Source organism: Sinohyriopsis cumingii, chromosome 3 (assembly GCF_028554795.1).
Source record: "Sinohyriopsis cumingii isolate HCF-2022 chromosome 3, ASM2855479v2, whole genome shotgun sequence".
Classification (NCBI taxonomy): Eukaryota; Metazoa; Mollusca; class Bivalvia; order Unionida; family Unionidae; genus Sinohyriopsis; species Sinohyriopsis cumingii.
The window spans coordinates 73,155,044-73,181,316 of record NC_142963.1 but is presented as its reverse complement, the minus strand read 5'-3'; the positions used below and the strand labels follow the sequence as shown (position 1 = coordinate 73,181,316).

At 35.3% G+C, this 26,273-nt stretch overlaps 1 protein-coding gene across 2 annotated transcripts in view; it reads left to right on the top strand.

Moving 5' to 3' along the window:
- The window catches only part of LOC149803092 (mitochondrial Rho GTPase 1-like), a 75,580-nt gene that overhangs the window by 18,591 nt on the left and 30,716 nt on the right, over positions 1-26,273 (top strand). For both annotated transcript variants that reach the window (XM_089952683.1, XM_089952681.1), the window contains exons 9-16: positions 2,634-2,675; positions 3,262-3,318; positions 9,120-9,240; positions 10,278-10,398; positions 14,102-14,332; positions 15,877-15,971; positions 17,299-17,390; positions 20,768-20,890. In XM_089952683.1, coding sequence (XP_089808809.1) covers positions 2,634-2,675; positions 3,262-3,318; positions 9,120-9,240; positions 10,278-10,398; positions 14,102-14,332; positions 15,877-15,971; positions 17,299-17,390; positions 20,768-20,890 — 882 coding nt within the window. The remainder of the gene's footprint in view (positions 1-2,633; positions 2,676-3,261; positions 3,319-9,119; positions 9,241-10,277; positions 10,399-14,101; positions 14,333-15,876; positions 15,972-17,298; positions 17,391-20,767; positions 20,891-26,273) is intronic.

Here is a 26,273-nt window from a genome sequence, read left to right as displayed (position 1 = left end):
ATGAATAATGATCTGAAAATGTCAAGAGAATTTGAATAATTATTGTAATTAAAGTCCCAGGTAAGATTTATGATACACATTTTCTTGTGTCCACATTAGCGGGAAGTGAGACATAGTGGTCACTTTTCCTTTGGTGGCTTCATAGTCATCATTAATGGTTGGTTAAGGATATGTTCATAGTTTATAATTAACATGAATCAATAATGAAAATAAGATAATTCATTCTATGGCATCTTCTCTTGCTTTTTTTACCTTGTGTCAAGGTCACAGTCATAGAAAATGTGCATTAAAGTTTTAATACAAGTTTCTTTTATTTGCTTATATTTCCTAAACTCCTTAATACATTTTCATCATATTTAGCATAAATCATTTTGAAGTCAAGGATTTCCTCTGGCATGTGTGCTTACCACCTTGACCTTAGCCCAATATCAGTCATAGAAAATTGCATTACAGTTTTGGTTAAAAGTTTATTCATTTGCTTATATTTCCTAAACTCCATGATGGATTTTCTTCATACTTGAGATGAAACATGATGAATCTAAAACAGTTCATTTTGCAACATGCATGTTCCTTTGACTTTTGGGTCAGGGTCATATTGAAAATTTGCTTTAGTCAATGTTCTTTATTTATTAAACACGTAAATTTAAATTTATTTTCTTCATACTTGAAGCGAATCATTATCATTTTAAAAAAGTTAATTCTGCACCATGCCTGCTTGCCCCATTTTTGCCTTGAGGTCAAGGTCACAGTCATAACATATTTTTGTTTCAGATTCTGTCAATGTTTTTTCATTGTTTATTTTTATAAACCCTCTGATGGTTTTCTTCATACTCTGGATAAATTACTATGAAGCTAAGACAATTCATTCTGCGACATGCATGCTTGCCTTTTTTTTACCTTGGGGTCAATGTCACTGATTTTACAGCAGTGTTTTGATTGTAGGCTCAACATGTGTAGGCCAAAGTCATTTTAAGCCATAATTTTGACAATGGCTGCTATGCTTACTTGTCTCTGATGTAGTTGCTTGATTATTAACAACACTTTCAACACACTATAGACCATTCCTAATGAGATCCTCATGAACATTAATGTATCACAAAAATGAGGCTAAGCTAGGCAGATCGAGAAAAAATATGCTGTCCTACTGTACATTGAGTAACGATCTGAGCTGTTTGCCAAATATTTCTTTTGCATTTGTTGAGAATTTCATCATGGATGTCTCCAAAAGAAAAAATAAACCATGAGTTAATTGCAATAATAGTTGTAATGAAACAGGCCATTGAAATTATATCACTGTAGTTAAAATAAAAAGCCAGAATATGCTAGAAAAAAGGGAGGAAAAAAATCATATATATATATATATATATATATATATATATATATATATATGCTTCCCTTTTGGGGGGATTCTCTGACATTAACTTAAAACAATGATAGAATTTCAATGGCCCATGATTTAAGTGTGCATTTTTCCTTACATTTACACACATCAGTATGTTTTATCAACAGTTTCATTAATTCTTATCCACTCTCTCTCTCTCTCTCTCTCTCATGTAATTTCTTTCAACTTGTTCTCTCATCGTTTTCATTTTACTGGTGCTATCTCTCTTCTCTATCATGGTCATTTTCATTCTACTTTTTTCTACGTATTTTTTCAACAAGATAATAAAGTTCACTTTTTCTGTAATTACTATTCATACATCAATTCATAATTGCTGATATAAATGCACTGCATGGAGGTACACAGAGATTTTGATGACCCCATTTTGTAGAATGGAACTAAGGGTAATATTTTTTTGAAACCTAACATTATAAAACACATATACATACATCTGACTGAAATTTTTTGTGTTTGGATTTCTCTTTATTACATCATTCAGTTGCAAGAAAATACAAACACACCAACAATCATCCAGTTTCTTATCTTAAAATTCGGCCTCTCATCATGACATATTGCAGCAATCCATTTTCTACGAAGCTCCATCTTCTTCACTGATGGAATATGGTGGAAGCTTAAATCTATTGTGAATTCTAGCATTGCCATGGCACAACAGAACACAACAATATTCATCACATTTTTTCTCTTGCCAGTGTCAGTTTTAGCAGCCATGGTTGCGAGGTAAAATAAAGCTGGTGCCTAGCTTAGCCTCATTTTGGATTTGTTGACACAGGTCACATGAATACATTCTGAGAATGGTCTATTGACTATATCATGATGATGAAATGGGAGTTTAGTACCTTCCTGAAGGACACAGACAGCTGACCAGGGATGGCCATGGAAGATTTTGATTTTGCAACTCTTGGATTACAAGTCTGATGCTATACTAACTGATTACCTTTTCTGTTAGCTTGTAGAAATAAATTTACTGTAATGCTTCGTCATGTTTTGGTCATCACTCTTTTTGTTGCCTCATCATGATGTTGTAGTGGCACATAGTGTTGCTCTTCCAAATCTGTCAGCATGCCTCTCTGCCCACCGTCCATCACACCTTGGTTAAATTTTGTATTTAGGCTACTTTTCAGGCACTGCAGTAATGCATCTGTGTTCCATAAACACATTTCTAGTTTTGGTTGACTGTAAAGATATACTGTTTAAATTTGCATTTATTTTTTAAAAATTCTTTTTCTTGCAGTTAACTCCAAAGTGTGCTAGAGCTCTTCAAAGAATATTTAAAGTAAGTAATCTGTATGATCTGACAGCATTCTGTATTTTTCGCTTTTCTTTGTTAAAATACTGAATGGAAAGCAGTCTGATTGAAGGGCATATATGCAAACTGTTACTGTTTCTTGTCCGTATAATTGAATGACTTATGTTACCTTTCATTCCTGATAGAATTTATTGCTAATACCAAAGCAGATTGGTAAAAATGAGAATGTGTCATTTGCTGTCTGTTGTAATGTGAATGTGAACAGGAGATAATGTGTCATTTGCTATCTACTTGAATGTGAATGTGAACAGCAAATTACAGGTCTTTGTGTTATCTAGTATAATGACAATGTGAGGAGATAATTGGTATTTTGCTGTCTGCTATAATGAAGTAATGACATTAATATTATTTTAAAGTATTATTCTGAATTTTTCTCTTGGAAAGACCAGATTCCATATAGTTTACATTATGGCATTCAATAAGCTCATTTGTAAATGCTACTTTTCTCATGCATGAATAAATGTCTGTGTCATCAGCTGATTGTTTATTATTCATGTGCCCAGAAATAATTATTGTTTACATTAATGTATAGCTTTTTATTCTTCCATTTCAGATATGTGATCTAGATAATGACCAAATTTTAAACGATGAAGAAGTGTACTTGTTTCAGGTAATATGAAAATGCCTGCATTTGTTTTAAAATGCAGCATTTAGATACGTGAATAATTTGGTAAACTCTAAGACTATGATAGGTCTTCTTATGTTTTTTGCCTCTTGTAACTGTTAGGTGACATTAGCTATTGGAATGGCACAGGCTCGTCTTTCATACCTCTACCAGGAGCTATTTTAAACTCCTCAGAACAAATTTTGACCAGAGTTGGTAGAGAGTATCCTGGTATGAAGACTTTTATTCTGTATTTAATGCTGGATCATTTGTACAACTTCCAAATATAAAAACCTTTTGATTGTACTCAAAAGTACGGAAAGCATTCTGGCTTGAAGACCTCAAATTTGTAGCAATCGCTGATCCATCATTGACTATGGCCACTGTTACTGAAACTTGAAATACCTTCAAATAGCTTGTTCTCATGCACTGGCAGAAATTGACTAAAGATGACAAAATCAACCTGGCTTAAAGAGAATTTAGATTTGTACAAAATAGTGCCAGTCTGCCATCAGGTATGGTCACTGGAACTAAAAACAAAAAGTTTTGATCAGTTTCTTAAAAACTGCTTTATTACACAACTTGATCACATTTTTCATAAGAAGAATTTCAGAAAGGTCTTTCAGGTTGTCACAAATGATTTTGATTCACCACTTAATATAACTGTAATTAGAACAGATAGATAAACCAATATTTACATTTCCAAAATTTGACATATAATCCTGGTACGATGTACTTTCAAGTTTATACAAATGATGCTGATCTGCTTTGAGATATGGCCGCCATTACTGAAAATAGAAAAAACTTAAGGGATGTCTCAGAAACTACAGAAATTTTCCAACTTTTATAAAAAGGATCCTGGCATATACCATCAGATTTTTATAAAGCAAATCCAATTCACTATTGTAATGGCGAGTTGACTGTTTCCTATGATAAAATGTTATTCCTACAACAAAGATATTTAATGTGTTGTTCCTGAATTAACTGGAATAAACACAGTAATAAAGCCGTGTATAAAGCGTAGTTAGGTTTCCACTTACATCACTGAATTAACAAGTTTCCACTTAGCTATTCATTTTTAGTAATTTATGTACACTTGTGATGTTTAAAACTTGCGAGTCCACTTCAGATTATGCCCATGTGTATTTTTTTGTAATTCTTTATTATTCCATCCATTGTGTATGTTAGCGGTGTTCTCTGCATCTCTGATTTCTCTGAGGTTTCATGTTTGCCACCTTATTGGTTGCTTGACGTACATCTTTGGCAGCAACTGGTTCTCGATGGTTGTTAAGGTTGCAGAGGTGTATGCTTTAATAGTGTAAATACCATTTTGTTTGGGGGGCTCATTGAGAGTTTCCTGTAGAGTTTATATTGTAAGCACATCTTTTGAAATCCAACCTCTGTCTCTCAACAAAGTTTGGTGAACTTGACAAGTCAACTTTGGAGGAATAGATATGCCAAATGCAACACAGTTTGGTATGTAGATGATTTTGATTCAACATAAAATTTTGTATTCACTTCAGCATCTGTACTTTGCTTGCCAAATTCCCCTTTAGTAACCTCACCAAGAACTTGGCCCAGTTTTATTGAGCTTTTCCAAGTTTATCTACCCTTGTTGGGATGCCTTTATTGTTTTAATACGTGATTCTTACAATATAGTTGCTTTTGGTAGCTTTAGCCTGTTTGGGGTTCAGTGTATTGCATTGGTAGGGAAATTCCGACCTGACCTAGTTTTACAGAGCACCATCATACATGTATAAGGTGCTATACCCGTGTGTCCCAGTGTTGTAGGGGGAATCTCCATTCTGTTAATTGAAGTTGCGTGTACTTTTATATAGATTGAAGTCGATTTGTAGGGTTTGTCCATGTAGCAAACTTGTTCTTTTGCTAAGTAACCTTCCACATATTGAGAATTCAAGTCAAAGCAGTCTAATTTGAATGAAATGCACAAGGAAGTATTTTAAAGTTATTTCACTCTTTCTCTTTATTAGTATCCATCGAACCCAATATGTAGTTGGTGTTATTGACTATTTTTGTAGCATCATCTCCTGAAAGGGTTTTTGTGTTTTATGTGCCGTTCCTGACAAGAGTGTCCTGTTGTTGGATGGCCATCATGCCTAATGCACTACACTGTATAAAACTTTGGCCAGTTTTACTAAAAATTATGAAAACCTTAAAATGACTTCTCAAACACCACTCAGCAGAATTTGATCAAATTTGATAGAAAGTATCCTGGCATGCAGAGCTTTGAAGTTGATACAGATGGTGTTTATTTGTTATACGTTGTTGCTACTTTCTGGAAATAGAAAAACCTTTAATATGACAGCCATTGCAAAAGTGAGAAAACCTTTTTTAATCTACTTCTCAAAAACTGCTAAGCAGCATTTTACCAAATCTGACATAAACCATCTGGCAAAGTGGTGGGGTTTGGATGAGGGGGTCCCAAAAGATGTTGACCTGTCATAACAAATGGTAGCCATTTATAAGATGAGAAAACCATTAAATGATTTCTTAACATGCACAGCAAAATATGACTGTCTTTGCTAAGATAAACTAGCACAAAGGAATTTTAATAAAGTGACTGGGGGCCCTAATGCTTGACATCATTATAAACTACCACACTGCAGACATTGTAGCAATATGTCGTAAATTGTTAAAGCCTAATATACACACACATCTGGCAATGGCACAGATGGCAGACGTGAGTGATATCATGTCCAATTAAACCTCTTCTTTTATCAATAAAATTGTAAGATTTTTGTTGTATTTGGAAGGAACCAATACATAATTCCCAATTCCAATAATGTTTCAAAGCAGCCTCTAACAGACTTTTCTCTGTTTTAAAGCGCAATTCTGCTTTTTCTCCTGACTTGAATCAGATTTGTCTTGATATAGTCCATTTTTTATATCATCTTTGATCTGGGGTTTTTTAAATGGTCTGTCTAGTTCCATTCCACATCAACCCTTATAAATTATTCGTTCTATATATTAGTTAGCACACGACTCATGTAAAGAGTATTCTGATTGGTCAAAGGTTTAAATTCATCCAATGAAGAAGCATGCCTCCAAAACATGGCATCCCAAGTTGTTGAGAGAAACCATAACACGAAAAGTTTAGATAAAGGTTTAAAAAATATATGGAAATGGGAATGGCTGGAGCAAAAAGTAGTTGGTCAGTTTATAATAAAACTGAATGCTTGAGGACTGGCATTTTGTGACCTCTGCAAGAAAGATGTGAATTATGGTAATCATGGTTGGAAGAGTTTGGAACAGCACCTACAAAAGAAGCTGCATATGAAAAAATTGAAGCTTAGAAGGCATCTGGAAAAAGTGCATTTAATTACTAGAAGAAAGATTTCTTGCATGAGAGAACAGGTGTAGCCCTCTGTCAGAATATGTACACTGCATGTTGGTGGAAAGGAAAAGGGCTCTTATTGAGAAGGGAAAGAAATAATTGCACATTGAACCAAAAAAGTCAGTGGTTACAAAAAGGAAGGCTAAAGAAATCATTGCCAAAGCCGCAAAAAGAGCTCAACTGGCATATCACTGGAGAAAAAAGACAAGTGAATGTATGGGATTATTTGTTTGTAGTTGATGTATTTGCATGTTTATTTTACAGTTTTGTTATAAAAAGAGAGAAGTATGATATATTTGCTGCAAAAATTGACAAATTATTGTGACTTAATTACGATGTGAACACTGACATGCACATGAAATAACTTCAGCATCAATAGTACTGGAGAACGAATTCATGTGACTATAAATATTGTGAAGTTTTTGAAGTCAGGTTGAACAATTTTGGTAAGTTTATTAGTTTTTCAGATGATTATTTTGGTTTATTTTAAGTTTATCATAAGTTGCACCAGGAGCAGTTTTTTATGAGTGTAGAATGAGTGCACTGCCCCTCAAGACCCCATTTGGGGAGGACTCCCAACCCCAAATATTTCAGGTTTTTTATGGAAGACCAAAATCATGTCTAATATGGAATCTATACCAGGAGACATTTGCTTTCTTCTCATGTTAAGCAAGTTAGGACATTATGAATAGAATCATCACCTGATTTTTTAAACATACACCACTCCCTTGATAACTCGCAAACCCGCTTATAATGTGGGGTCAGGCATGGATCCCATTTTTTAAACCAGAAAATACCCCAAAAATTGATCCCTAGTTCTTGAACTTGAAGAAAATCGTGATCAAAACTGGTAACTGAAACTTTGATATATTGCTCTTTTTATGGTCGTATAAAGGTAGATAGGACCTGGAAATTTTAATCAACATTTTGAAATTATCAACTTTTAGTAAGAAGTCATATAAATGGTTATATATTTTTCTTCAGACGTATTTATTAGCACATCATAATGAAAGAAATTAAGGAAAATTTGATCAATGATCATGTCACTTTTGTCTAGTTGTAGGCAGTAAATAATTTTTATTAAGTGAAATTTGTGTTTTAGTTCTATCTTTTCGTTCCTCTTAAGTGTAATCATCATAAATGCAATGTGTATTTAAATGTAAAATGTGACAATCTACTGTAACAGCAATGTCCACAAGCGTTTCTCTGAGAACATAATTAAGTGCCGACCTGGTTTTGATAACTGATTTGCAGAACTATTTGTATTGTTGCACTGAATCAAAAGTTGGCCTCCTTTGTATTATCACGTTAATTATGTCTCTTGAATCAAATAAAAGCGATGGAATAAAAGAAAAGGTAAAAAGCATGCAAATCCTACATGGTTAAATTCTAGCAGCCTTGGTCGTATGTCGGGCGAACTCATTTACTGTCATAAATGTTATTGTGTATATAACATAAAATACCTTAATTTAACAGACTTGTTTATAACTGATCCAAGATAGCAAAAGTAACCAAGCAAAATGAATACTTCGTAATATAAAGAGCTTGGTTTCACAGATATGGACTATTGTGGGCAAGTGAGTTTCAGAGACTTCCGAACTGGCACTTAGAGATATCCTCAAGGATGATAAGAAGTTTCACTATACTTCCAATGAAATCACGATATCAGTATTGTACTAAGTGAGCAATATAATAATTGAGTTTTGACGTAGATGACTGGCTTACGAAATAAATGTCTAGTTTTTTTATATATATTTTAAAAAGGTATGGTGGTGTATCAACCGTTAGTCTAGTTCCTTGCTGCATTGATTCCCTACTTGGCAGTATACTATTAAATACCACTCCAGGAACCAGACTAATCAACAAAACAAAAAGCAGTGACATAAAACACAGATGTTTTCGGGTACACATGATGGTTGTTGAAACCAGTTTAAACAATCTTACACATGTTAGACATTTTGAAAGTAAATGTTTTTTATACAGAATAATAAAAAACTTAAGTAGAAAGAGCACGTTATAAAAAATTATTATCGACGTGATTGTAAAACAAGGATTCAGTCATTAAACAGCCCAGTTTCCTAACACCCCCTCCCCCAGGTTTTCTCTATGTCTAAGCAGATTTTTTCATTTTTTGGAGGTCCCTTGGTAACTCACGCCCTTGCTTATAGTGTGGTCTATATTTGTGGACCCCGTTGTGTGCGAGTTATCAAGGGAGAGGCGTATTATAAATTTTTTAGTTTGGCCTATGTACAAAATAGTATGAAAGCAGGTAGTGGAGTTTGGGTTTATATTCAGATAATCTTTTGACACTGACACCTGTGCCCAAAAGTGAGTTAAACATTTCATAACAAAGTAATAATAGATGCATTTCCTGTATGTATTAAAATGGATTGAAAATCCAGTTCCACTATGAACAGTTGCAAAAATGATTATATTTTGATTTATTTTTCAGAGAAAATGTTTTAATGCCCCACTGCATACTCAGGCACTAGAGGATGTCAAATCCATAGTCAGGAAACACATAACTGATGGGGTCATAGAAAGGGGTCACTACAGTGGACTCTCACTTAAAGGTATGTCACTTTCACTCTAAATGAATGTGGTAGGAAGATGCTTATTTCTTAGAACAAAATTAACAAAATGCAAAGTGCATTGAGGGTTAAACAAGCATACTGAAAAACAAATGTTACAAAAAAACATTTTTATGTTATGGAAAAATAACCAGTCCAAAAATCACTTTTTGACTTTTTAATCTGCAAGGCGTTGCATACAGATCTAAAATTCAGATAATGTCATAATGTAATCTTTGCTTTTCAAATGAAGAATAAGTAACAGTATTTTGCCAAAACAAAAGTGGAAATTTGGATGGACGCTGTTCCCCTAAGGCAGACTGGGTAGCATGCGAGCAAGCTGTGGTGGTTTTCCCTATCTTGATCATCATGCATGTCTCAAGATGCAGTCAAACTTTTTCATGATATAGCGGCAGACCTTAAACTTGTTCAACTTATGATTCTGTTATAGACTTGGTTATAAAGTAATAATACAGGGGAGAGAAATATACAGAAGAGTGGGTCTCAGTTTCATAACTTCCATCTCACTGAACAGAACCAATATTATTTTTAGTTCACAGTGATTACCCTGAAATTCAATGGGCCAAGTAAGACAATGGGGGTTATTTTGGTGGTAAGAGAATCTGTTTACAAGTTAATACAAAGGATGCACTCAGCATGTTAGTTTCAAATTTAGTTTCCAAGGAATGTATCTTTAATTTCCCAGATTCTTTTTAGAAGTGTCTTAATGATGCTACTAACAATATACCTGACTTGTCTTGTTTTCAGGTCTTTTTATTTCTTGTAGGGAAATTGTTAATTTTGTAATTATGTGATTCTGAGATCTCTTTCTGTGAAGAGAAGAAAAGCTGAATTTTTTCAAAACAACTGTGCTCTATTTCATAATAAAGAATCTTGAGACAGGGTACATTTTGTCTTGTCATTTTAGATGAATGTAGGCAACTTTGGACATGGTTAGCGCTTGTGGCTATGCTGCCTTTCATTGCCTCACATGTTATCTAGCACATATATATTGACTTTTTCTGATTTTGTTTTTGTAGGTTTCCTGTTCTTGCACACATTATTCATTCAGCGAGGAAGGCATGAGACAACGTGGACAGTGCTAAGGAAGTTTGGCTATGATGATAATCTCCAGCTTAAAAGGGAAGTCTTAGCACCAAAGTAAGTAAAACCTTTACATTTCTGCATATATTGGATAATATTTCAGGTGGACAATACCGACCCTCAAACATTTATGTACCCCTCTGAAATGCAAATTGATTGAAAAACAAATAAATAATAAATGATAAACAAATGAGGAATGAATGAGAAGAATAAATTTCAGAGCAAAAACTTCAACCCTAAAAGATGATCAATAAACTTTAACCAAGTAAAGCTCAATGGTCAATCATAAAAGATGAACAAAACACCATAGAATGAAAACAGCTACAAAATTGTATAATTTATGGTAAATTTATCATATTTAAGGTTTTAATTGAAATTTGAATCAAATGGGAATAAAATTGATTTTGTGCATGAAAAAAATGATAATGGTTTTAATCTTAGAAACAAATAGACAGTTTTAACTCATAGTTAAAAGTGTTTAAAGATAAAGACTAAAGTCATCAAATTATACCCACACATTTATTGCAAGATCAAGTTGGTTGTAAATGAATTGATGTCCTGTCTAGCCAGCATGACATCAGTCTTTAAAATATTGTTATCACTACTCAATAGATGGTCATATTAGCATGGGATTTTCACATAAAGACTTCTTATAATTAGACATTGATGTTAACGGAAAATGGCAGCAGTTTGAGATTCAGGATAGTGACCACTACGAAAATATTGCCATTACTGCTGAATGGATGGTGGTATTAACACGATGTTTTCACTAAATGACTACTTATCATGTTGGTCGTGAGTGAAAATATTGCTTCTCAGACATCTAATATGGCTGCCACAGTGATCATCTTGAAAATGGTCATATTGGTGTTTTCTGTAAACAACTTCTTGTCATGTTTACTTGATCCTTAATGAAAATTTTGCTTCTTTGACATCAAGTATGGCCACCACAGTGGTCAGAGCCTTGCTCTGCTTCAAAATTCAAGATGGATCAGTTTGGCATAGTGAATATTCCATCAGTTTGCTGTATCTGATGTGTATTTCTATACCCAGGTATCACGGAGGTTCCTTTGTTTCTGTTTCTATGGGCCAGGGTATTATTATTTTTGCACTCTTCAGCCCTTGGGCCTTCACCAAGACATTCAGAACTTCTATCTCCACAGTGACTTTAGGTGTAGAATAGACTACTTTGTGACAAGGTGGAAACTGCCCATCTTTGTCTCATCATACCTAGATCCAGAGGACTGGGTCATCGATGTCCTGTTAGTTAGCTGGGAAGAGATGTTGGCTTGTGCCTTCCACCTGGTGATCCTGATCGCAGTGGTAATTTACAGAGTACGGCCAGATTTGTAGAATAGTTCTTTTTGCTCATGTTTGCCGGTGCAACTCTTGGATAAGTGATCTTCTTGATGTTGGGATAGTTTCCTAGGAAAATCTTACTTTAACAGCTGAGGGCACCAGTATTCCATCTGTGTCTGGACAAGCTCTTGCTTCATGCATGGCTCTTATCAGGGGAACCTTATGTGTTATGCATATTTGATTTAATTATATCTGATTTAATTGTTTGTAAATTTTAAAATCTTTTAAATTTTTTTAATTTCATTATATGTCAAAAATAATGTAGTTCTGTTTGCGGAACTCATACTTTTTCCAGAAAATAGTGTGACCTTGACTGTTCGTTTTAGTAAACACCAGGTGTTGACCTGGATCCTGACCTTGATTCAAAGTTAGTAGTAGCAACGTAGATAAGTTCTATTTATATTTTTTAATGATTGGTTGTTGTCTAAGTCTTGATGGGACTATGTGGTTTAAGATGTAAACAATTTTTGTACATTTTATTTCTTAGAGTAAAATGATTGGTTTTCATCAGGGTCATGTTAGGCGTACATGATATAAACACGATCATGTGACCCCCCATTTCGATTTTGCATCTTGGGGATTTTCAAAACTGCATTTTGGAATACGATATAACCATTGTTTTGGAGAAATAATCTCATTTGGGCTCTTACACTGGAAAGTGTATGTTGTGCTGTTTGAGTTATTTCAAATTACTTGGATTCAAATTGACTAAATTCTTTTTTTTTCCTGGAAAATGTGTGCTGATATGAAATTCTTGAATAAAGACAGCTGTTATGAAACTTTATTCGGATTTCCAAAACCAGAGTGATATTTCTTGTTTCTACAAGGAACTATAGACTTCATCTCACTACAGGTTACAGCATACATCATCATCTTCCATCTTGGCATCTTTGTCGGGACTCAAACTTGAAATCATTTGAACATTTTATTATTAGGACTTCTAAAATTTTATTTGTGAATTATTCTTGGATTATTTTTGGATTTGATTCTGAAAACTGTAAGTTCATATTGTTTTTATTTTTACCAAATTTTTCCAGGGAAATAAATTATTATATAATATTTTTCAAAGCTTGTTGTTTTCACTTTTTCTTGTGTTACTGTTTATTCGAGCCGAAACATGTAATGTAAGATATGTGAGAGAAAATATTAGTCACAACAAGGATCCTTGTGGCCTGTCGTCCAATTTGCCCATTCCAGACTGAGCTCACTCAACTTGTTTATATAATGAAACCTCTCTTCTTGATCAGGTTCACTTCATTCCATTTCAAGCATATTTTCTACTTCGCTGAAGCTGTTATTGTGTAAGACTTGATTCTTGGTAGCTTCAGCCAAGCAAGTTGCATATCCTGTCTGTGGATCTTGAGTTTCATTTCAATGGATCAGTCATACTGATGATTCATCCTGGTTTTGTATCCAAGAACTGGTTGCTTTCCACAGGTAATCAGAGAGTAATATTAACTCCCTCTTCCCAGTTGATCTGTTGAGAGTGGCAATGCTGCAATATCCAGTGCTGTCTGCAGGGTACAGGGAAAGTCCACAATGCCTGTCTAAGACTCTTCTTGCCCATTAAGTCAGGACATAACTCACTCAAGTACTGGTTGTGTATCTCAGATGGTTCATTTTTAAATGTAATGTTTCCATTTGAAATAATGGAATACCAGTCCTTTGTCTTAAAACCTCTATCTTCTTGCACCATTTACCCCAAGGGTGTCTATGGGAACCCATAAGGGCTCTGTAATGTTACCTTAAGAGAACTTTCCTATCAGAGCAGGGAGATCTTGCTTGTTCTAATCACATGTAAATGGAAAAGATGATATTCAGTCCAGGTTTTGTTGGGCACACCCTCCTATGCCCTGCCTGTAGTTACATCCCTGGAAGAGTATGCATCCCCCACCTGTGTAACCAGTAATGGGATTGGTGCCAGTCCCTATTTACAAGGAAGGATCATTATTATATGACTTCCTGCTTGACATTTTAGAATTTTTGTTGTTGAAACAAATCTGATAGGGTTAGAGTTGAGAGTTAGTGGATGTACTCCGAATGCATTATGATTGAAGATTATAAAAGATACCTACTTTACTCCATAATTTGGTTCTGAACCAATGTGCAAAATATTCATTTTATTAAAGGCTTATCTAAAACTCTGTTTAAGTACTATATTCACCTGTATTATACAAGGTATACGAGTAACTTTTGCTATGAAGTAATTTAAGGGCAATATCTAATAAGATTGCATTTTTACCCCTCTAAGATATTAATTGCCACCAAATCAATGAATTTAAATGCTGTCAGATTCAAGTATTCCTTTATTAGAGGTATATTAAAAATAATTAGTGCTGTACATGTTTGCCAGAAATGTAAGGGCAATGTCTATATCACATTCATTGTTTATCCCATCTAGGATACAAGTAGGGCCAGGCTGCACAACAGAGTTGACACAGGAGGGCATCAGTTTTTTGACAATGTTGTTCAATAAGTATGATGATGACAGAGATGGCTGTCTGTCACCCACTGAACTTCAGAACCTCTTCAGTACCTGTCCCATGATGCCATGGGGCCCTGATGTCAACAACACTGTCATGACTAATTATAATGGCTGGATTACCTTGCAGGGATACCTCGCTCAATGGACGTAAGTTTGTCCTGATAGCTTTTATCGCTAACATTATTATACTAATGGAGTGGCCACTGGATTTTGCTCTTAGACTGGCGTTGCCTTTTCATTTTACAGAAACTAGGAATGGATGATCGTACATACTTTCTTTTCCGAATCTATTTTACTTTAATGTAGCAAAATCCAGTTAAAGGATCTAAAAAATGACAAATCATACCACCTTGGGAAACTAAAAACTATGTCTTAAAATTTTGTGTACAAATACGTACACCAATTTACTGTTGTTTTTGTACTTAGGATGAAGTGCAACTGTAGAGAGTAAAATGCCTTGGTTCTGATCATTCCCCAGCCATTGCTGTCAGATCCATGAGCAAGGTACTCGAATGTATTTTGGTTTAGTTGACCCAGTGATATTTTCTGGTGTTTAACCCTCATTTGACTGGCATCCCCTTCTGGGAAATGCATGTACTGTCAGTTACTTCACACCATGCAAACTAGGATAAGCTCTGGTACGTGAAGACTTTTTCTTGTATATTTATTCAGTATTTATTTGAAGGACTTTGGGTGTTAGGTAACAATTTCCTAGAGTTGTTTTAAGTAATAACCCTTGATGTGGAAGATCAATTTTACTGAGCTTTGTATGAAATGCACATCAGTTCATAAATTTCTTAATGCACTTACAATGCTTTACTCATTAAAATGTTATTTTATCAGAGACACTATTAAGCTATACATCCATGTCACAAACGGTCTGTCCATCCATTTATATGCATTCTTTTGCCCACTAAATACTTAAAATAATTCTGTAATGGAAATTGTCCAGTTTGTGTGGGCGATTGTTTTACCCATCAATGATCCATAAGAAATTCCATAGTTTTTTGTTGACAGCGGTTGAACTGGACATGTTTTTGCAGTCCATTTGGTGTGCACTTGAATGCATTTTCTGTCTAACTGTTTGTGAAGAGACCTGAAAACCAGTCATTTATTAATCACAAGTAAGAAAGCAGTAGTAAGTTCCATGCTTACAGAGGATATGATGGTGTTATGTATATCTATATTTTAATATAACCTTTGACTGTACCTATGTTGTAATATTTTGTCCATTTGTATAGATTAAATTTTTATACATATTAAGCAATAAAATAGGTGTTGATAAGTTAAATTCAACATATATATTGAACCTGTTGAAAAGTTTGAGGTAATTTCTCATCGGCAGGTGGGGTCAGATGGATTATTAGAGGAATTAAGTTATTTCCCATTGGATGGGTTAGGTCAGGTGGGTTCAGCATTATTATCATGTTACAGGTTAAAACATTGTTCTCCATTATTATCATGTTACAGGTCAACAACATTGTTCTCCATTATTATCATGTTACAGGTTAACAACATTGTTCTCCATTATTATCATGCTACAGGTTAACAACATTGTTCTTCATTATTATCATGTTACAGGTTAACAACATTGTTCTCCATTATTATCATGCTACAGGTTAACAACATTGTTCTCCATTATTATCATGTTCATGGTTAAAACATTTTTCTCCATTATTATCATGTTACAGGTTAACAACATTGTTAGATGTCCCCAGAACCTTAGAACAACTAGCCTACATAGGATATCACTATCATCACGATTCTCAACAAACTGCCATACAAGGTTAGTATTTAGCACAAGACAGTGATTTCTCCAGGATTTCATGAAATGGGGAAATTCCCTCTATGGCAGTTTGATAAGGGAGAGGGGTACATTTGTTTTATACGAGAACAATGTCTGTGAATAGAATCCTTATAGTTTGTTTTGTTATATGTGTGTGATAAATAACATCCATTTTTAAGAAGTGTTTAACCAAATTTAGCGGGGATTCACACATTCATATATTCTGGATTGGTAATGTTTCATGGAGCATATTTGTTCAGACTTGTCTATTGTGTCAGGTGTTACATGAAGTTGTCACTATATTATTGGCAGTGTTGTATTGCTTTTGTAAAATAATATTACTTTAAAATGACATATTTGGAGGAAGGAAAAAAATAAAAAATCGGGATAAGTATCAAAGTATGGAAGTATGGAGAGCGAGAATCAGTTCACTTGTACCTTATTCAAAGTTAAAATTAAATGTACTTCTATCTCTGTTAAGAAAAATGCCGGTAGTCTAACTTTAAAAATAATGTTTGCGCTCAGTATTTTGCTTATTGTTTTGGGGTCAGTTGAGGTAAATCAGGGGCCTGGGAAAGGGATATTAATGTTACTGGTGGTTACTGGAGACTGCGAAAAGCTTCAAAGAAGGTGATTTATATAATCATTGATTATTCTTTGGTTTTTAATTTGTGAAATATTTTAGTGGGAAGGGTCTACCTATTAGGTCATGTTGAAATGGAGTTTAAATGTCTTTGCAATATATATTTCAATAATTATCTATTTGTAGTGAGTAGTTTGTAGTTTGAATTTCATATGACAGTTATGGAACTTGAGAATAATTTAAATGTTTCTCTTCCATTTAAGACTAGAAAACCGTAACAATTATTTTGATAGATTCATAAATTTTATATGAAATGAATAGTTGCATAAGTTTCTCAATAAGTTCCTTTGATTTTTATATTTAAATAGACTCAGTGCAACTGACATAGTATATTGCAGCCTCTATCCCTCAGAGAGATTAACCCTGCAAAGTTTTGTCACTTTTACCACACAGTTACCAAATATTATGAGAAAAATCAAAAAGGGTATCCGAGTAAGATTGTTTACAACAAGGTTATGAAGAAAAGGATGGACAGATAAACAGGTACAAAGAGTGATTGTTCCATATGACTCCATCTCTCTCCCAATTCCAAAATTTAAAAAAAGAGGATAAATGTCCTTCATTTTCTATTGTCGTTTTTGATTTTCTTTTAAATGACACACTTACTTCCATGTACTTGGCATATTCAGATAAATATAAGTTGTTTTTTTGTGATTTTGTATTATTTTTATTTTTATTTTACAGTAACAAGAGACAAGAAAATAGATCTGGAAAAGCGACAGACTGCTAGAAATGTTTTCAGGTGCCATGTCTTGGGGCCAAAGGGGGCTGGCAAGGTAAAATTTTAGTTGATTAGTGTTATATCAGTTGCAGGCAAATACTTTGTGGATTATCATTAAGTTTAATGGAATTATGTATGAAATTAATCCAAAGAGCCATGATCAATAGTTGATTTTTTTTTCGTTCTATATGCCTGACATAAGGCAGAGCATAGTATGTTAAGATACTGTCTGTTCATTTGTCCAGCTGTTACCAATTTTCTTTCTGTACAATAACTTATAATAACTTAAATTGTCTACAATCTAAAGGTTCCATACTTTGTTGAATGACTTGCATTTGGTGCAGTGAAGAACCCTACCCATTTTGGGGTCATATGGTCAGAGTTCAGGGTCACTGTGACAAAAAAGAAAAATGGTTTCTGCACAATGACATGAGTTTTCCACTATACCGAACTTTGTTTTTGTCTGTGGCTTGCACTTGGGGCTTGGACAAATCCTTTCTTTTTCAAGGTAGAATGATCCAATCTCAAGGTCACTGACTGAAGAAGAAAGAAGAAAGAAGAAAATGATTTCTGCACAATAGTTTGAGTTCTCTACTATCTACAGTTACCAAACTTTGTGGATATCTTGCCCTTTTTGTTCTATACCAAATATCTTGACCAGAGTTTGCACTTAAGACATGTAACAAGTCTGTTGATTTGGGGATCAAAGAGGTCAAAGATAAAAGTTTTTATGGCTCAGAAAAATTCTTTTTGCTGAATAACTTGTTCTAGAGCAAGTTACTCGACCAAGTCTTGTGCATGGCTTTCTCTCATAGTAATAGAAGAAACCTATAGATTCTGGAGTCTAAAGGTCAGAGGCCACTGTTTTTGATAAGTTTACTTTAAGACTGCATACCTTTACCAAATGTTGAGGTTATTAAGACCCTCTGGTCAGTAATCTCCAGTGTCATTCATGCCCTACTGTTCCTACTGTTGCTTATATAGAGGACTATTAAATATGGGGACCGCTTTGGTGGCCTAATGGTTAGAGCATCTGTGGATGCGGGAGGTCATCAGTTCAATCACCAGCCAAGTCATACCAAAGACTTACAATAATGGTACTAACAGCTGCCTTGCTTGGTGCTCAGCATTAACAGGTTAGTGTAGGGATTGGTTGGCCTGGTTTCAGGATAATGTGACTGTGTGGGACAGCATGCTACATGTCTGTGACATGATGCCCCCCATGCTAGGCATCACAATAAACTGCAACACTGCAGACAATGTAGCGATATGACTGATTTTTTTTTAGAGCTGCGTAAAAAATCCAAATCACACACACATTAGATATGGGGCAGCATATAATGAGCCATTTGCCGTACCTTTAAGTTATAGAAAATCAAAGAGAATTTAAAGGGCCTGATTTGCAGGCATCTACCTAATAAGGTCAAAGACAAGTGTAAGTGGAAGAGGAAATGAGCTTGACATGATGCTGAAGTTTAGAAGTAAATATGTTAAAGAGGACATCTTAACATCAACAATTGTAAACACTGGATCAAAATATTTCACGTAGTTTTAGAGTTAAGAGCAGGTCTGCATTTTTCAGGGGAGATAACATCACATAAACTTCTAACATTTTCTTGAGTTTGATATCACAGATGAGGTATATTGATTAAAACTAATTTAAATTTTCTTTAACAGCAGTTAATCCCCTTATCCTGATTTTTTCATTTTTAATCCATTTAAATTTAAATTCATCTTTAGATAAAATACCTCAATGAATGTTAAGGACAAAATATTTGATTCAGTAACAAAATTGGAAGAATTTAAAATATGAAAAATTAAATTTGAGGTTTATGGAGAAATGACTAAGGAAAATCTAACAGTATGATTATATTCCTAGCACATCATTTTAATTTATGTCTGGTAACATATACGGGTTGTCAAATATATTGCTGAGGATGGAAAAAATTTAAATTTATTTAAATCATTTTAAATTTCAATTATCAGTTCTTCAGAATTTATCCACATATCTATAGCACCATCTGCATTTTTCTGATGAAAAATTGCTTAAAAATTACCTTTAATGTACATTTTAAGAGATTCTTATAAAATATAAAACTTTAATCTCTCATATCGCAAGATAAAAACTCATGAATATTAACAAGATAACTAAAGCTCTCTTTAAATTTAAAATTTTTAAACATATCGTAAAGTTAACAGATTTTGTTGGAATTTTTACTGCTGTTTATGTTAAATTCTCCTCATTATTTTATTATATTCACATCTAAATTCCTGTATTCCAGTATCACAATGTGGTTTATTTTTGTGGTACTATTTAAAGTACATCTGATTTGCATTTATGTGATACAAGGTACAAAAACATAATAATGACCAAACAATGTGCTTAATATCGGTACAAAATTATGTCTTGTATGCATTGTCAGATAGGTAGTTTACTGGCATGAGAATAGTAACACTAATATCGGTTAGCAATTAAAAAAATTGTTGTTTTTGACAGTGATAAAGCATACATCGTCATAGTCTTTTTCAGTCAAACTCTTCTATAACATTTCTGCCATGTGAGGGTCTAGTACATTGTGCAAGAACATTTCTCACCAACTCAGACCTATCAAAGTTTGCTTTCTGCCAACCAGGATTCTCTTATTGATTTTTAGGACATCAATGAACATCTCATTTGAAAGGCACAGGAGGCATGTCTCAGTCAGCCTTTTGAAACTGTCCGTGTTTATGCAAAACATGTCCACTCATCATCACAGTGTCATATAACATGTCTTTGTTATCAGAAAGTCAAATCACTTTTCCAAATTTTGAGAAAGCTTTATTATGGCGTTAAAAAGAAAACTTTGGGGCTTTTTTTAACCAGAGCCAATTTTGGTGGTGATCTCCTGGAGTCAGTTGATATGTCTGGTTAAATGAAACTCATATTATAATGCTTTTTTCAGGGTAAACATAAAATTTATTAACCCATGTTCTGAATGTACACATTGCCATGTTATCATCTTCATTGCTCTATGAAAGTGGCTATATAAATTGAATAGTTTACTCAGGATCAATTGCTTTTTTTATTTCATTTGAAAGGGTATTTTGTGAAAGCCACAAATCACAGACTTTGCTATTCCAGACTCAATCTTAATCATCAAAATAGATTAGTGATCATGACTAATTCAAGGTGGATAGGATTATATGGCTCATTGTGAGAGAGTGTTCTCACAGTGGTGAAGTGCTAATATTTTGTACTTGCACAGACTTTTGGAAATTGTACTAATTTTCATGGTTCATATGGATGAAAGATGCGATAATAAAAAATGGACTTTGCTTATGGCATGACTAATATTTACTGAAAACCATAAGTGCCTAAAATTGATCTTGCATAATTTTAATATTCAGTTTTTAATCTATTTGTCTGTGTTAACTTGTGTTTTGTTATTTCAGACTTCATTCCTACAAGGTCTTTTGGGTAGAAATTTGAAATATTTAGCAACATTAAGCAAGGAGCAGCTCTCCAGTTTCACAATCAATACAGTACAAGTCTATGGGCAGGAGAAATATTTGATGGTAAGATATTAATTATCTTTTATTGAACAGATCTATTTTGAATAAAAAAAGATTTCATTCACATTTAGCACTTCTGTAATAAAACTACTCTATTTTTGTCTTTGAGAGCTCGACAGTCATGGGGGAGGAGTTATTTGGCATTCATCGCTTTGTTTAGACAGCTTCATTGGATTGACTGTATCTTCCAGGATTGATTGATAACATGTAGACTGTATCATAATTCTGGGAAATGCAAGTTGAGATTTCAGACTCTTGCATCTTTTTATGAATGCTATATTTTCCAGTGAAAAATCATTAGAATAACTCCATAATTTGATGGTTGTAGCAGAATACCTGCTACTATTGCATTGCTTTCCTTTTGAAAGATCCTTAGTCCCCTTTTCTTTATTCGCTCCTACTATTAGTATTGGAAGGGCCATAATTGAAAAGAACATGATTCCAGTCTGACTTCTTAGTTAGAGCCAGCATATAGGATACCATTCTTTTTTTTTTCTTATCTTGATGATGTACATGTACCCTTGTGCTCTATTACTTTCTGAAATTTACCTTTGTTTTTGTCTTTTAACTTGTTCCTGCCATTTTATATACCTTTTTGTATTGATTGAGCATTTGTCACCCTCAGTCCTTGCCTTTTCTAATATTATCTGTGTTTTTTGTAAATGTTAGGTCTTTTTTGCAATTTGCTTAGCATGTAATCCTTCAATAATTTGTAACTTCCCTCATAGTTCTGATAGTAGGGTAAGTATTGGCTGTCCTTTTATGGTTTTAGATATGTTTTGTGTGATTTTTATTTTACCTTTAAGAGCTTCTTAATGTCACAAGGTGTGGGTAGGTGGGGGCACAGGAAGGCCATGCGGGATATGCATCCCTCTACTTTGTGTCCACTATGTGTAGATATAGATTGATGTACATTTTGTTGTCTTTGGTTTGGCTATTGTGGGATTTGTCATGCAGACAGGGAAGAAGAATTGCCCGTCATGCTAGTCTTCACTGGGTGACCACCTCAGTTCACAGGAAGGGTCTCGATCTCATTTTGTGTTGGGAAAGACTACTGCCACCTATGTGCAGGAACATTCAGTGATCTTCAGAGTTCATAGATTGCCTTTATGCTCCTTATAATGCCATCAATGCTGGTAAGGAATTGATCCTTGGTTGTCAACAAGAAAGGAAACATCAGAGAGTGGGTCATGCCTCCAGCAGAGGGAAGAGCATTACCCTCACAAGATTGGTACTCTTGTGACTGAGATTAGCAAATTGCACAGATCAGCAATCTCAATCAGATAAATCTAATATGGGCCTGTCCATCAGGTCTTCATTATCAGACCGGTCTTTGACTGGTCACTAAGCACCAAGCACCTGTCACCAGTAATCCATTGGTCACCAGTCACTGGGCTTTGATTTTCGGTCTGGGTATAGTGATTGGGTCAATTACTACCCCCCTTCCCCCCGCATTTATATGCTATCATTTAATCTGGAGACAGGGACTGGTCAGTTACCACCACCCATTCCTCTGTTACTGTTTAATCCTGTTAGAGACAGGGAATCTAGTTGTTCTGGCCTGAGGGGAGTCAGAATTGGCATACCCCTCTACCATGTTCTCAATTAATCCCTATATAATATAGGGACACCCTTTCCAATAAGTGAACCTTCAATAAGGTGGTGAATGAAATTTGCAGCCTCCTATTCCAAGAATTATGTCCTAAACCTGCTGGCACTGAGGAAAAGAGTCTTTCCAGTCTGCATAACCTTTCTGAGCTGAGTTTAAATTTTCCATTGCTCCAGCACTGTGATGGTCAAAGAGCTTACACAGAAGTTTTCCTAGGGGCATTAGATTGCTTGGCAGCAGAAGGAGTGCTTTTTCCCCTCTTTTATGCATTGACTGCTGGTTTCTGCCTCCAGCTACCAAGTCCAGTCTCCAGCTTCCCCTCTTAAACACCAACACCCATGCACCATCCATTAGGTTCAAGGTTGTCACAAATCGGAATGTATCAGTGGGGCCTGGGCTTGCCTCCCCATTAAAACCTTGAGACTTTTAGTGATCTCTTTTCAACTGCAATCTTCAGTTTCTTTAAGGAGGAATTATTATCTTCATTGATGCTTCAGTACTTGCTGGGAGCTGTAGTGAAAATGCTGCATCATGAGCCCTCCATGTCATTGACACTCTCAGCAGAGCTTCTTCACCTCTGCTGTGAGGTTGCTGAAACACTGCAAGACTCATTTAAGGTCTATGCCTCTTAAGGTGGAGATACTCTTCCAAGGCCTCATCCCTTCCATGGTTTCACAGGAGTTAAGGTACCATAAACACAGATCCCTAGCAGCACCTCTTGGCCCTTTGAAACAAGCCAAGAAGTGTACCCACCCTGACTGCCCTACGTGACCTCCCGATTCTTCAAGCAGGCACAGAGCCTCACAGGTAGCCTCTATTGAAAGCTACCTCTAACCCATCATTTTCTAGACAAAGAAGTTGCAAAGGAAGAGGGAGAAAGTGTATGAACTCCTCCCCCTTAGGGAGTTGCACCCCTTCTGCATTGTCTTCCTGCCCCCATCATCCTGGTAGGTGCTCATTTAGCTCTTTTTGTCAGGGGTTCAGTTGGACATCACAGACAATGTATGGGTCCATTTCATCTTCAGAGATGGCTACTGGCTTAATTTCCAGGAACATCCACCCCTCTCAAGGACCCCCACTTTGTTTCACCAGTCCAGGCTGATTCAGTTAAGGAAGAGATACACACATATGCAGAATGGCACAGTTGAGAGGGTGGTAAATTGTTGTTGTTGTTGTTATAGGGTTTAACGCCATTTTTCAGCACACGATAGGCTATACATGGCGGCCAGTATTAATGGTGGAGGAAGAATCCGGGAAAACCCCAGAAAGAACCACCGACCCACGAGAAGCTACTGGCAAGCTTTCTCACATACCCACATTGGCTGAATCCGAGACTCGAACCCACGCAGAAAGAGGTGAGATGGCAGTGATCCGTAACGAAGAGCGCTTTAGACCACTCGGCCACTCGGGGCCCCAGAGGGTGGTAAATGAAAAGACTCTTGATTTTCTGTCATTCTGGTGTCAAGAAATGGTAGATTCTTGGCTCATTAGTGTCCTTTCCACTACTGCCTCAGTCAAGAATGGCATAAGGCCTGGTGACTGGGTGTCTCCATCAATCTTCACATCTCATTTTCCCTCCAGTTTCAAGCTCCTCCATTTGGCCTCCTGTATCTTGATCACTTTAACCCATACTATAAATTTAATTATCACCAACTTAAAATAATCACTTAGCTTAGTTTGTTGCATGTACCTTGACAAAACACTAATTTCACTACTCACTGACAGTTTACATATGACGGGACTGACTCCTTCGTCAGCTAGCTTGTACTAATTTGATTTTAAAACAGCTTTTCATAGTTTTAAAAAAAATGTCCATATTAGCCAGGTTCTGAACTCCCCCAACTGGAATGACAGCTTACATTAACTATCTCTAATAAAAATAGGAATCAAAAGAAATCATATATGGCTATTCGTTTTGACTGATGAATCAAAACTTTGCCTCTCTTTATATACAAGTTTTAAATATTGAATGACACCTGACCTTAAGGGTAAGGGATGTAATTCATATCTCTTTTTGAACTTTATCAGAGATAGCTTTAATTCATTGGCAGTAGATGAAGATTTCAGACTATACTTGAAGCATTGGCACAAAAGGTGTCTTCCATTTCTGCTGCAATAACATGCTTTGACCTTCTAAAAGCTGTCTCACTTTTGAATTTGACATATTGATACCCTTGAGTTACACTGAGAATGAGATAAGAAATGTTTGCACATCAATTCACATGATTCCTTTATCTAAACAACGCCTTCCTCGTGAAACAAAAATTTAGTTTGGATAAACTGAGTGGGCACTATAGATATGATCCACTGGCTGGTTATGGGAGGGAGAAACTATTGTTTTGTGACACTGCACATGACCGCTAATGACAGAAAGCAGGTGACCATTACACACAACATTTATATAGTAAATTTGCCAGGGAGAAATTAGAATGGTCATTGCTAACAGTTGATCACTATGTTTATTGGACATTAAGATCAGTTTGACTGTAGTAACAAATTTAAATTTGAGCTTTGCATCTACAGGTGATGATGTCACAGTTGTGTTATGACTTATTGATTGAAACAAGCCTTTCACAGCACAAAGGTTTAACGAATGAGCAAACTTTGCTTTGTCATTCATCAGTGTAGAGAATAGAGTCAGTTGACTTGCATGTCTTTTATTGTTTCACCTGCAAAACAATAGCAGAGACTTTGGTATCGGTGCGTCCCAACTTCAACTTTAGCTTAACCTGTTCTGATACCCAAATTAATTTAGAAGATAAGAATCTACTTTATCTAACATACTAGTGATGCCCATCATGCTCAGTGTGCCCCAGTCACAGATTTTCAATCCCAGCCCAAACAGTCTTCATTCATGGATAAAGACCCAAGATAGAAGGCCTTCCACTTTGAAGACTTTTGAGGGGTAGTGGTGAATCTTCATGGCTGGTGCAAGGACAACAACATTGTCCCCATGCAAGTGTCATTCCCACAGCTTGGTAGCTTGATATTTCACTGGCTTTTCAGAGAAGTTAGCTCCTATTATTACCAAGGGTTAAAGCTCCATAAGTTTTGGCAAATTTGGATATCATGGAAGATGGGATATACCATACAACAGGAACCTGATGGTCAGTTTTTATTTTTATTAGCCCCAATAACTTATCTTATTCACCAAATGGATCCTCTCCAGGGTTCTGACAAAACTCAGAAGTTTAAGTTGATTGCCCTAAGTTCAAGCTCTTACAGGACATATTTTGATAGCCTTAGCTTCAGACTGCAGGGTGAGTGAATTACATGACCTGTCAGTAGACCCAAACTATCTCTAGTTTCAATTGGATGATTTGGTCATCCTTATGTTATCCTTGGCATCTTGATTGAGTGGATGGTTCTCTCAGTATTTACTCAGTATTTCACATAATCAGATAAGCCTTATGAAATTTCAGCACATAAGATTTGGTAAATCTTAGCTTGACTCACAAATGAATTCAATGTTTCAATCCAGGACATCACTGAAGTGGTCAACTTCCATGAATTGTCAGCCTTCTCTCTAGTGTTGCAGAAAAGGGTACTAAATCTGGTGGGTCCAGTGGCTGCTGCTCAGGCAGTCATGAGATCCAATTAATATTGTCACAGACTTCTACAAATTTGACTGGATTTGCTCAGAATTTTTTCTTTGTAAAAAATTGCCTTTCATTTCTTACTACATTTGTGTAAACATTATGTGACCTTTCAGGTATACTGCCATGTTTTAGGGGAGCAATTTTATCCTTCAGTTAGGGACTTGTATCATTTTCCTTT